At 36.1% G+C, this 13,825-nt stretch overlaps 1 protein-coding gene across 1 annotated transcript in view; it reads right to left on the bottom strand.

Annotated features, from left to right (window-relative positions):
- The window catches only part of jar (Myosin heavy chain 95F jaguar), a 517,008-nt gene that overhangs the window by 303,375 nt on the left and 199,808 nt on the right, over window positions 1-13,825 (bottom strand). Inside the window, exon 12 of the mRNA XM_090395608.1 lies at window positions 1,023-1,095. Within this exon, the coding sequence (XP_090251734.1) occupies window positions 1,023-1,095 (73 nt within the window). The remainder of the gene's footprint in view (window positions 1-1,022; window positions 1,096-13,825) is intronic.

Here is a 13,825-nt window from a genome sequence, read left to right as displayed (position 1 = left end):
ACTGACTTCGTGATAACTAAATCAGCCGAAGAATGCAATGAGAATTATACAAATGATGTCAAAGAGATTTCAAGATGACAGAAAGATGACGTCCAGCCACTCATAAATAAAGAACATCTACGAAATGTTCGTTTTGAAGTGATGACGATTAAAATATGCACTTTATTTTTCCTAAAACATTTATGCAATATGTGCAATGAAGTTTACGTACAATTTGCATTTTTATAAGTTTATACTATGTAATATATTTATATGTTTTCTTAACTTACATGAATTACCTGAATAAAGTAAAAAAAATTTTTTGGTTGGATATGTCATTGTTATTTATATAATTAAAAAAAAAACAACTATTTCGGAACATAACCCTACTTTTTTCTGTGTGATCTGAGTCTCGCATAACGTGACTTACATAATGCGGCATCTCTATGGAACCTAACAACTGCATTATACGAGGGTTACCTGTACTTTACAAAACAGATTACCTTTGTCATGCCTGTAGGAGAACCAAGGCTTCGATAGAGGGATGGTAGTGTAACATAACATAAAAAAAATCCCCGCTTCTTGGAAGTAGTCTTTCAGTATAGAATAAAGAAGGAAATAAAGATATAATTATGTGTGATAGATGTTTTTGTCATTCAATTCTCTCAGGAACTTCTGTGGACCTCAAGGTAATTATTTTCTTTTCCATGGACAAATTATAATTTCTAAGACTTATACTGAAACCATCAATGTGAAGAGTAGTACATGTTACTTGAGTCTACAATGAAATTAGCTTTGATAAAAAGTTCTACACTTAGAACAGAATGTTGTCTTGGTAAACACTGAAAGAATGAACATCAAGTGTCAAGAAAAATTCTTAACAAAAGCCTGCTACTGCCTATGAAATCAAAGTCAAAGCAGTTTTAAAGCAGTTTTTAAAATCCAAAACTTCATATTCAAGAAAACTAGCAATTATCACAGTTTTCTTTGATGGAAAAATTTCCACACCACACAATGAGAAATAGAAAATGTTCAACACTTACCAATACAATCCTTATTATCAACGTATTCAATTTTATGAATATTTAAACCTTCTTTTTCATACAAGGCCTGTTCCTATAAATAAAAAAAAAAAAAAAACAGGGAAATTAATTTTCTCCTTAAATAATCAATATTTCTGAAATTAATATATGATACAAAAGAAGAAGTGAATGCAATAAAATGAAAACAAAAAGAGGATGGACTTAACTATGGGAAAGTTCTCATTCTTATAAAAACATTTTAGTCCTGGAAAACTCAGAAAATATCAGTAACTTATTGGTGGGCGATCCCTACCAATAAGTTATACAACTTATTGGTGCTCTGTTTATACAACACTTAATTTCATTCCATAGAGTATCAATATTTTCAGTTTCTTCAATATTATTAAGCTCTGTTTTTATTTCACTAGAGTAGTTTAATCTTATTTTATTGTTTTTCAGATTATCGATATTGATTTTAGGATATTTTTTATTTTTATTGAAATAGTTAAGTTTTACTTTCATTAGTGAAATCCTACACATACTACCAAATAATGATCTGAATCACAATCAGCACCTCGATATGTTCTAACAGTTTGAATACTGCTTCTAAATCTTTTTTCTATTAAAATATGATCAATTTGGTTGTGGGTTAATCCATCAGGTGATGTCCATGTTTGCTTATGGATGTATTTTTCTCATAAACATTGTGCTACTTATTATCAGACTCTTGGATATTGCTAAATTTATTAACCTTATCCCATTATCATTTGAGATTTCATGTAGGCTATTATTTCCAATTGCTTGTCTATAGATTTCTTCTCTTCCTATTTTTGCATTAAGGTCTCCTAAAAGTATAATAATGTCATTATTTGGTATTTCATCAATTATTCCTTCTACAGTATCATAGAATTCATCCTTGGTATCCTGATCAGTTTTCTATGTGGGTGAATGTGCACTAATTAAGGTTATTTTGAACTTTTTTGTTAGCAGTCTTATTTTACTGAGTCTTTCATTGATGGCCTCAAAACTTACGAGCCACTCCCATAGCCTTCTTTGTATCATAAATCCTGTTCCTAGTTCATGTCTTCCTGTGATATTTCCACCATAAATAACAAATAATCTCCTAATTTATGTTTAGCACTATCAATCCATCTAATTTCTTGAATTGCAACTATATCCATTTTATATTTTTTTGAGTTCATCACTTTAAGTTTGCAGCGCACCTGCTCTATATAAGCTTCTGACATTCCATGTTCCAAATCGTAATCCTTTATTCCAAGCAACAGGTTGAGTTCCATCTTGTATGGTCTGATATTGAGGCTTATTTGGTGCTTGGTTCCTAACAAGTAAGATTTTTACAAGATGAGGTTGTCTGCTTCATGCTTAACCCCCCAACCTGGAGGATGAGGGTGTCACTTTTAGTCTGGACCCTCACCTTTGATCAGTCCGGCTTGGGAGCCCTACTGGTAGAATAACTACCGCCAGCATTGCTCTCTGCATCATTGGGACACGCAAGCCCCATCACCACGACAAGGTGAAGACACCATCAGGGGGGAAAATCAACTTTTACAAGTCACTATATCTACAATCACCTATCTCAAAAATATAGTATCATTAAATCCATGGTGTCTCAAGCACACAAAATAGGTTCCCTCCTATGGATCTCTTAATCCAGAATTGGAAACTAACAAGCAAACAGCCCTACTAAATGGACGTAATCCAAGAATAACACAGAAAATAATTAACTCTCCTATACAGCAACCTAGACAAGATGTTGAAAGTTTTTCGCTTGGTTAAACTATAAATTAAAGATGCCAAGAAATTATATTCTTAGTTTAATCCTTTATCCAAGTGCAAGCAAAAAAAACTTTGTTTACTTACACTTGGATAAAAGATTAAACTAAGTTCTTGGCATCTTTAAGTTATAGCTAACCAAGTGAAAAACCTTTCAACAATTATCTCTGATCCAGCATATTTTAATGATAAGGTGATACACCTCTTTCACTACTTGTATATGGGATATGACTTCTGCACTTCAACTTTGGTATCTTTTCTGGGTCTGGCTCCCACTGATGAGACCTCAATAAAGATTGAAACCAGTCTGAGTAGTGACCCTTCCATAATGCATAACATTATACATATATGTCTCAAAGAGTTTGTGCTTTGCATTATTGGATACTAAGGCAAGTGATGAAGTCATTAGCCTCTATATGCAAGTAGCCCAGTTGTGAAGATACTTCAAGTGCAAACTTTGTTTGCTTACACTTGGATAAAGGATTAAATCAAGAATATAATTTCTTGGCATTTTCAATTTATAGACAAGAAGTCCACAGGAGTGGCAAAAATGAGTATAAACATGAATGTTTATACAAGGAAAGTGTTGAAGCCCAACTTCATTGACCTAACCTCAATCATAACAACTACCTTATCATTCCTAAAGTGAGGGAAATTGTAATCCTTAACTGTACGTATTAAATAAAAAAAAAAACTTTAGAATACAATTTAACTCAAAATTATCTAATTTTATTTTATTTTCAACACAACAGTTTATACCAAAGAACACACAACAGTATATACACCCTTTGTCCATAAAGAAACCGAACTTCTCGAAAATAGAAGAAACTAGTGGCATCATCTGTTGTATCTTTTTGTTGTCGAAAGAGGCAACCTTCATCAGTTGTGTCAACTGTTTATGACATTTGTTTTATTAGAAGCCGAGTTATAGTGCCAAGAGTGACAGTGTGTTTTGACGAACGGTCAGAAAATAAGTTTCAAACAGAGAGCAGCAATTGACTTTTGTGTTAAACTTGGTAAACGTTTTACCGAAAAGCATCAACTGCTTCAAAAAGCATACGGGGATGAATGCTCATCCCGTACTCAAGTTTACAAGTGGTTTAAGTGATTTCAAAGTGGTCATGAGACGCTCAAGGACAAAGAAAAGCCAAACCGTCCAAAAACTGGACTGAGCAAAGTCGTCCATGAGATTGATTGAAGATGAATTGAGGATTCCAAAATCAACTGTGCAAAACATTTTGACCGAGGGTTTGGGCCTTCGTAAACTGAATTTGTTTCTACAATTTCAAGGGCATTATCCACAAAAAATTTGTTCTGCCTAGCCGAATAGTCAATGGTGAGTTTTATCTCGAAGTTTTGAAGCGATTGATAGCGAGAATTCATCGCATATGGCATGAATAACGTGATGCAGGCAGCTGGTCACTTTTGCACGATAATGCACCATCTCATCGTTCGAACATCGTGAGACAGTTTTTGAGCAAAAACCAAGTTTGTGTGTTGGATCACTCTCCATATTCACCTGATTTAGCATCCTGTGACTTCTTTCTCTTCTCCCGATTTCATTTGCTGATGAAAGGAAAGCAATACAACACCACTGAAAACGTTCAAGCGGCAGTAACCATGACCGTCAACAGTATCCCAAAAACCGATATAAAAAACTCATTTAACGAATTAATTGACCATGCCAAACGCTGTATCAAAGCTGAGGGAGAGTATATTGATTGAAATAAATGATTTGAATAATTATAATTGACCTGCGTTTTATTTTCTATCAAAAGTTCAGTTTCTTTTTTGGACAGAGGGTGTATAGAGGGATTCCAATGTAATCCAAACATGCTGCTGTTTTATTTAAATTCTTTTTATTGTTCTCTGTTCACATTGATGATATCATATGATACATAAGACACAATATCTGCATAATTATTCCATAATTATCACACACACACAGAGAGAGAATAATAATTCCACATCCCTGTCACAAACCTTAAAGGTCTGGTTGCTAGTCATGCATCCAGTGAGATGTCTCACCACTGAGAGCCTCATGCACATGAAAGTTATTGGCTGATGTATGACAATCATCCATGTTAAACACATTCCTGCAGTTCATCACCATTCACTACTGGAATAAGAAGTATGCCAACAATTTTAAATGGTCCCATAAATAACAGAATTGACAAAATTTACGTCAGGTGACAGTGAAGGCCATGTAATTCGTCTGCCTTAACCAATCCAAGAAAAATCTTCGATCAAGATACCCTCAAGTCTCATGAATGAAGTGTGGGTGGAGCTCCATCATATGTGAACATGTTTCTCTTTCATGCCATGACATCAAACACATCATGAAAGATGTCTTCTAACAGCCCTATAAGCGGTCTTCAAAGCTACCTGCTCACATGTTGGAGATTGCTGCTGTCTTGCTGCATAACTGCATGTAGATTTTGATTGATTGCACATTACTGTTGTGATAATAGAAAATATAATCTTAAGTGAACACTGCCTCATCTGTGAAAAGTGTATCCAAGAGAATCTGTTGGTCCTGTGTACATTGCTGCAGAAATTACTGACAAAATACCAATTGACAGTGATGACAGTCTAGTAGAAGTGCTTGAGCCAACTGGAAATGGTACAGATAAAGCAGGTTATCACACAAACTTTTCATACAACTGCCTGAGAGATGCCTTCCATGTGATAAAGCGCATGGAATCTATGCACTAGACACAATATGTTTTCCTCATGGTTCTTTGTTTCTGCACCATGAAATGGTGGTGATGAAGACGTGAACGTTTAATAGCATGGAAATCAATGACCAGAGAAGCTTCTTGCATTCTCTTGGTGAGTCCATCAGTCAATTCACTAAATGTGAACTCGCCTTCCACTGCAGAATACTAATGTATGATTTAGAAACGATGAGACAAAACAGCAACTGCCACTTACTGAAGGCAGTTGCTGTTGTCTCTAGGCACATCTTTGCATGTGATTCTGATTGTTTAAATCATGTTATTCATTAAGTTGCATATTTTCTGTGTTGATGTTTGCGACAACTACAAGTGGATATATTTTGGAAATGTGTGGTTTTTGGACATTTATTAGGACTTTTTTTTTTTTTTTTTATTAGTACTGATGTGTGGAATAAGCTTTTTATGACAAGATTATAAGGAATCACTCTGCATTCATATACTATGACTGTATATAGATATATATTATTATGGACACCTCCATGGAGTCAGTAGACTGATCGTGTATGTGTGTGTGTGGGGGGGGGGGGGAATCCACTAACATTCCAAAAACCAAATACTAACAGATTACCTGTCATACTTTGCTTTGAACTCATTCACCAACATTGGACTCACAAATGACTCTGGCAAACCCATTCCACTCATTCACCACCCTTCAAGCAAAAAATTTAGTCTTAACTCCTTTGCTGACTAAACCCTTTCTTAATTTCCAGGGATGACTCATAGTTCTCACCATACTGATGATGTAGTTAAAAATTTCATCTGTATCAATTTGATATCAACCTTTATATGTCTCCACCATAACACCCCCCCCCCCTTTTTCCTCCAATCCACCAATTTCTGTAACCCAGAAATCTTCAATCAGTCTTCATAAGGAGCATCCATAGACCTGCAACCATTTTTGTCCCTCATCTCCTGATCCTTTCTCCCCTTTCTACATATACAAGGAACCTAGATAACCAGATCTGTGTGCAATATTCAACATGAGGCCATATCAAGGCATTACAAAGTATGATGACTTCTTTATCTCTGCTTGTTAGCATTTTCTTCAATAACCAGGTAATCCTATGAGTTATGTTAGTCACTTTTGCAATATGGACTCTGAACCTTAACCTGGAGTCTACTAGCAACACCCCATATTCCTGGTCTCCATAATTTCTTGCAGCTCAGTTCCAACGATGCAGTACATAGCTGATAATTTTTTCATTCCAAAATGCATACTCTACTATGCCACATTAAATTGACAGCCATTTCTTCTTTGCCCATACTGTTAGTCTATACAAGTCATCTTACAAGATCTTCACATCATCCTTATTAACTATTACTTTACCAAGTTTTATCACCAGCAAATAACTGAATATTTCCCATCAAGTCATTTCCTATATCACAGATGTACAAGTTAAATAGCAGTGGCCCAAGTGGAGAACCCTGTTGCACACTGATAGTCGCTTGCATTCTAATGGGCTCAAATCTTCTATAAACTACTTCTCTGATGTCTATCCATTAGTCACATTTTTATCCATCTCATTAGCTTCATATTCAAGTTCATTTGCTCCAGTTTATATAACAGACTTCTCCACTTCTTCCTATGCTATTCATTTCTAAAGATTTGGATGGTATCATTGACTGTAACCTGCATATAATGTTGTAGATGGCCTTCCCCCCCCTCTAGTTTTTCTTGTGATAATCACATTAGTCAAGTTTTCCTCTCTTAGCACATGTCCAAAATATCTCATTTGCTTCTTTCCAGTACTACATGTCTGTTTGCACATGTTCTCCACTATAGATGGCAACACTATCTGCAAGATTTTTTTTTCTAAGTTGGTACATATGTCATAAGCACTCATGTGAAATTGTAAGTCATTCTATCAAGTAGTTTGTTTATACAGCTGTCAGAAGCAAAAGTGTTGTCTGTATCCCTTGAAATCGATAAAATTGAGTATTGTGCGGTTATAAAATTCTTTGTAAAAGAAGATGTAATGCCAAAAGAAATTCATTTGAAGTTCATAGGCACTCCTCTTCTTCATTTTCGACAATTAAGAAATGGGCTGCTGAGTTAAACATGGCCATACTAGCCTTGGAGATGATCCACATTAAGGATGTCCAAAAAGTGTAAAAACACCAGAAATCTTTGATCAAGCGAATGCATGATATGGTATTGGATGACCAACAAGTCAAAGTGCATGAAACTGCTGAGACTATAGGCATTTCAAAAGAACGTGCAAGATATATTTTGCATGAAGAATTGCAAACGAAAAAGCTTTGCGCAAGATGGGCGCTGCACTTGCTCACAGCAGATCAAAAACACACTTGCATGAAAATCTCTGAACAGTGCTTGGATCGTTTTAACAAGAATGAAACTGATTTTCTGTCAATTTATTACTATGGATGAGCCTTGGATTCACCATTACACACTAGAATCAAAACAGCAGTCAAAACAGTGGATAGAAGCCAGTTGTTCAGTGCCAAAGATGACAAATGTTCAGTTCCATTAGCAGGAATGGTCTTGCCATCGGAGTTTTGGGATGCTCAAGTTGTTTATTAATTATCTTGAAAAGTAAAACAATAATCGGGGAATATTATTCCAATCTTTTAACCAGACTAGATGAAAAAATTTGTGAGAAAAGACCCAGCTTGCAGAAGAAAAAAATCATCTTTCATCGGGACACTGCACCTACCCACAAAGGTGTTTTGGCAATGGGAAAATTAAGGGATCTGCACTATGAATTGTTGGAACATCCACCCTATTCCCCAGATTTGGCTCCCTCTGACTTCTATCTCTTCCTCGCTGGTCAACATTCTTCTTTGAATCAAGAGGTGATTGCAGCTGTAGAAGGGTATTTTGCAGATCATACTGAGAACCACTACAGGGATGAGATAATGGCACTGGAGCATCGCTGGAATAAATGTATTAGTCTTAAGAGAGATTATGTTGAAAAATAAAAATAACTTTGAAATTATAAATTCATTTTTTCGTTGTTAGGCTGAGAACTTTTCAGACCACCCTCATAGTAACTACTATCAAGAGAGAGAGAGAGAACAGATAGGTTCTGTCCTCCACCAATCTGCTTTTCCAACAGTTCAAGTTTTGCACATTAATATAGAACAGAGAGCAATTTCTCAGTCACATTCTTGTATTTATACTACCTTTTCTGTTAGTATGTTTCATATTAAAAAAGAAAGTTTGTACTATTTGTATTCTTTTTTGGGCACATTTTCCAACACATGTGATTAGACTTCCCAGACATAAATCTACTTGTTTTATGAGGGTGGTTCTTAACTTATATTTAGGTTTTTTTATCCATCCATTTACATGTGATTATCATTGCTTTTGCTGAGTATATTTAATCCAGTAACATTTTGAAATGTTGCTGAATTAAATATACACTGCTTGGAAAGAGGTTAACAGACACACCCCCATGGACATGGTGCATCATGCTATGTAAGGAGCCACATGTTTGTAGCTGATATAAATTGGAGGAATATGATGCTCCCAAGTCAGTGCAACTGTGTCTGGGTGATACGGAACTGACAGAGTTTGAAAGAGGCATTGTGATAAGATAACATGTTCTAGGCATGTCTGTTAGGCAAATTGTTGACAAATTGGGCCATCCCAGGTCAACAATAAGTGATATCACACGAGAGATAGAAGCACAGAGAGTTAACTGCAAGTGCTACCCACAGTGGACAACTCACCAAATGTGACTGTAGGGTGCTTCGAATGATAATATGTAAAAACAGTCATTCATTGGTTGAGCAGTTGAATGCAGAGTTCCGAGCATTGACTGGAACATGAATCTGCACAAAAACATTCAGAACAGAAGGCTCACAACAGGGTTTCCATGGTAGGACTGCAACATGCAAGCCCAACCAACATGTAGCATTGGCTTTAGTGATGCAAAGAGCATGGGCAATGTGACATGGAGCTTGGAAAGCTGTGTTATGGAGCAATGAATTATACTAAACTCTCTACAAAGAAGGATGATGGGCATCGATGTGGTTTCCAATTTCATAGTTTCCAACTATGAAATTCGGAGGTGGCAGTGTGATATGGTCCTGTTTATCCTGGTTTGGAATCTGATCTCTATTTGTGGTGCCATGAACACTGAGATATGAGGTATCCCAACATTCTGGACAATGCCATGCTGTCTTCTCTGTGGCATTTCTAAAAACTGATCGTTGTTGCCTTCAGCAAGACAGTGCACTGTGTCATAAGGCTGCTGCTGTAACTGCATGGCTTGTGGGCATGAATGTCACCACACTAATATGAAACATACTAACAGAAAAGGTAGTATAAATACAAGAATGTGACTGAGAAATTGCTGTCTATTCTATATTAATGTGCAAAACTTGAACTGTTGGAAAAGCAGATTGGCGGAGGACAGAACCTATCTGTTCTCTCTCTCTCTCAATAGCAGTTACTACGAGGGTGGTCTGAAAAGTTCTCAGCCTAACAATGAAAAAACGAATTTATAATTTCAAAGTTATTTTTATTATTCAACATAATCTCCATTAAGACTAATACATTTATTCCGGCGATGCTCCTACAGTGCCATTATCCCATCCCTATAGTGGTTTTCAGTAAGATCTGCAAAATACCCCCTACAGCTGCAATCACCTCTTGATTCGAAGAAAAATGCTGATCAGCGAGGAAGAGTTTTAGTTTTGGGAAGAGATAGAAATCAGAGGGAGCCGAATCTGGAGAATAGGGTGGATGTTCCAACAATTCATAGTGCAGATCCCTTAATTTTCTCATTGCCAAAACACCTTTGTGGGCAGGTGCAAATGCCTGATGAAAGATGATTTTTTCTTCTGAAAACTGGGTCTTTTTCATCTAGTCTGGTTAAAAGATCGGAATAATATTCCCCAGTTATTGTTTTATCCTCTGCAAGATAATAAATGGCTTTAGCATCCCAGAACACCGATGCCATGACCTTTCCTGCTGATGGAACAGAGTTTGTCTTCTTTGGCACTGAACAATGGGCTTCTGTCCACTGTTTGGATTCTGGTGTGTAATGGTGAATCCAAGTCTCATCCATAGTAATAAATCGAAGCACAAAATCAGTTTTATTCTTGTTAAAACGCTTCAAGCACTGTTCAGAGATTTTCATGCGAGTGCGTTTTTGATCTGCTGTGAGCAAGCGCAGCACCTATCTTGTGCAAAGCTTTTTTTATTTGCAATTCTTCATGCAAAATATATCCTACATGTTCTTTTGAAATGCCTATAGTCTCAGCAATTTCACGCACATTGACTCGCCAGTCATCCAATACCACATCACACACTAGATCAACGATTTCTGTTGTTATACTTTTTTTTTGGAAAAAGGCAACCCATTTCTTAATTGTCAAAAATGAAGGAGAAGAGTGCCCATAAACTTTTATGAACTTTGAATGAATTTCTTTCGGCATTAAACTTCTTTTACAAAGAATTTTATAACAGCACGATACTCAATTTTATCCATTTAAAGGGATATAGATAACATTTTTGCTTCAGAGAGCTGTATAAAACAAATTACTTGATAGAATGACTTGCAATTTCACTTGGATGCTTATGACAGATGTATCAACTTAGAAAAAAAAAAATCTTGCCGATAGTGTTGCCATATATGGTCGAGGCCGAAAATGTTTCAGACCATCCTTGTACATTGGCTGAATCTAAATCAGAACATTTGTCTATCTTATGTAACTATCAAAATTAGTTGTTTATTAATAGTTTTAATAATGTCGGCCTGGTTGGCCGAGTGGTTAGCATATCCATTCTCCAGCCAAAAGGCTGCAGGTTTGAATCCCGCCGTGGGAATGGATGTTTGTGATTGTTTGTGAGAATGGTGGTCGGCGGTAGATGGCGTTGGTGTATATGATGAAGATAGTTGCAATTGGATTGGTGGAGAGAGAGAGAGAGCTGTAGAGTAGGTGCCCTCCCTCGATGAGTCTTTGGACTCCCTGGAGGTGTTGCATAATAATAATATTTATTGATACTAATTTCTGGCACAAGGCAACAGTTTTTAATTGGTAAACCACTGACTGCTGTATGCACTTTGTAATCCGGTTCCTTTGATTGTTTCTACACACCAATGATGTACTGTTATTTTCAGTAAGAAATATCTGTATTTTCATTTCATTAAAGTTAATTACTGTAGTTATAGTGTAATTTATTATTTATAATCATGCCATAGGTACCTTTAAAGATTAAATAATATCAGTGTAAATTTAGGTATTGTATGGGAATAGTGTGTAACATCCTATTGTAAGTAAGCTTACTATTTAGATAAGCCTCTGGCCTCAAATTCTATCCATCAATCTGCTTTATGACAGCTGCAATACAATCCTATGATGCAACTGCAGATATATAAAAGATTTTTCCTAACTCAGGATGCATCAGTACTGGAGGTTTTAGTCACTGATGCTTTGAGAGCATCAAATGCTCTCTGTTTTATGGTAGTGGTTATAGTTTTCCTCCAGAACTGTTGTTGCAAGTGTGTAAGTTGTTGAACAACAGGAAAATCTTCATAACAGCCTATCAACATCAGTGCAATGGTCTTTGTGAATGACTGAATAAATTTATAAAATAATTCTTTCTTTTAAGGTTACATGGTGATCAGCATTCATGGCGAAGAATTTATGGAGACACAACACACGTTAGAAAAATTACTTTACTTTCTTAATGTTAAGTAAAGTAATTTTTCTGAGACATGTGTTGTGTCTCTATAAAATTCATCACTATGAAATTTATGAAACAGATCCTCTCAAACTGTATGATGTACTGAATGTAGATATAGTAATTTTTCTGTGTGTGTAAGAAGGGGAAAAGTGACACAAGCATAAATAACACATTTTTATTCACTTCAATGATACAGTCATGGAATGTACTGTTCAATGTGCTGCCCTTCCCAGTATGTCACAAACTGCATCCTTTGCAAAGTGTGTTCAACAGTGAAATGCAGTTGGTTGGGACTGATGTTGCACACATGCTGCGTTATGCTGTTTTTTAGTGATGTTGGCAAATATCAATTATCCCTATAAACCCTGTCTTTGAGAAATTTCCAGAGCCAGAAGTCACAGGGCATCAGAGATCAGGTGAACAAGGATGCCACGCAGTGAGAAATGCACAGCTGATCACTCTGGCTTCCATGAAACATTCTCAAAGAATTTCTTGTATGAATTGTCCATTGTGTGGAGGGACCCCATCCTGCATGAAAATGAGTGAATCCATGCACAGGTGATGCTTTAGCACAACAAAATTGTTTATCATATCACGATACCTCTTGGCAGTAACCGAGCAGGTTACACGGCTCGACTGGCGAATGTCTTCAAAGAAGAATCCAATGATAAATGAAGCTGTAAACTGACTGAAGATTTTGAATAGCTCATACCCGGAAATTGAGGTTCACTTTCACCATTCAGGTGAAAGCAAGCCTCATCTTTCCATAAAATCATCCATGGCCACACAGCATCCAACTCCATTCAAGCAAATGTCAGTCAACTTTCAAAGTCTTGCAGAAACAACTCCTATGTGACGGTTATCTTGAATGGAAAGAAATGCAGAATCTTCCATAGAATTTTCCAGATAACTGTGTAAGGCACATCCATGTGCCTTGATACAGCATGTTGTACACTAACAGGAACCAATGCTGTTATTCATGGCCTGCTCCACAATGGCAGTAGCAATTTCTCTTGTTGTGAATTGATTCCTTTGAAACCTCTTAGAGATACTTCAGGAGCAAACTTTGTTTGCTTACACTTGGATAAAGGATTAAATTAAATTTATTATAGTCTAACCAAATGAAAAAAATACTTCCAACAACTTTCTCTAAATCCAGAGTAATTTAATAATAAGGTGAGACACATTTTGGTAAATGGAAAGAAAAAATGAAAAGAGGAATACAGCATGTTGTAGAAAGAAAGAGAGGAATGAATGAAAATAAAGAAGTAAAGAAAGATGAAAATAACAAGGTTGTTTTAATGAATGAATTAGCACACTTATGTAGAGTCTTTCACAGGACAAAATGTGAGCTGGAGCATTTAGAAAATGCATCTGGCTAGTTAGTAGAATAGCATGAAAAAAAGGAAAGGTGAGAAGGAAAAGTAAGGAACATGTTAAAAAAAAAATTGACCAAGTAGACAATATGATATGGCCATTCTCTGATTATATGCCAGAATGATTACTAAGGTGTGTGTGTGTGTGTGTGTGATTAAATCATGCCTTCCTGGTACAAAATTAAAACATATTATTGATGCCATCATACTTTAAAAGGGGAAAGTAAAAGGATTAATCAGTTGGACCAGAACGTATGA

Source organism: Typopeltis vanoorti, chromosome 7 (genome assembly GCF_054136105.1).
Source record: "Typopeltis vanoorti isolate ZY-2024b chromosome 7, IOZ_Tvanoo_1.0, whole genome shotgun sequence".
NCBI classification, from domain to species: Eukaryota; Metazoa; Arthropoda; class Arachnida; order Uropygi; family Thelyphonidae; genus Typopeltis; species Typopeltis vanoorti.
The sequence above is the reverse complement of the archived record's forward strand: the minus strand, read 5'-3'. Positions and strand labels throughout refer to the sequence as shown.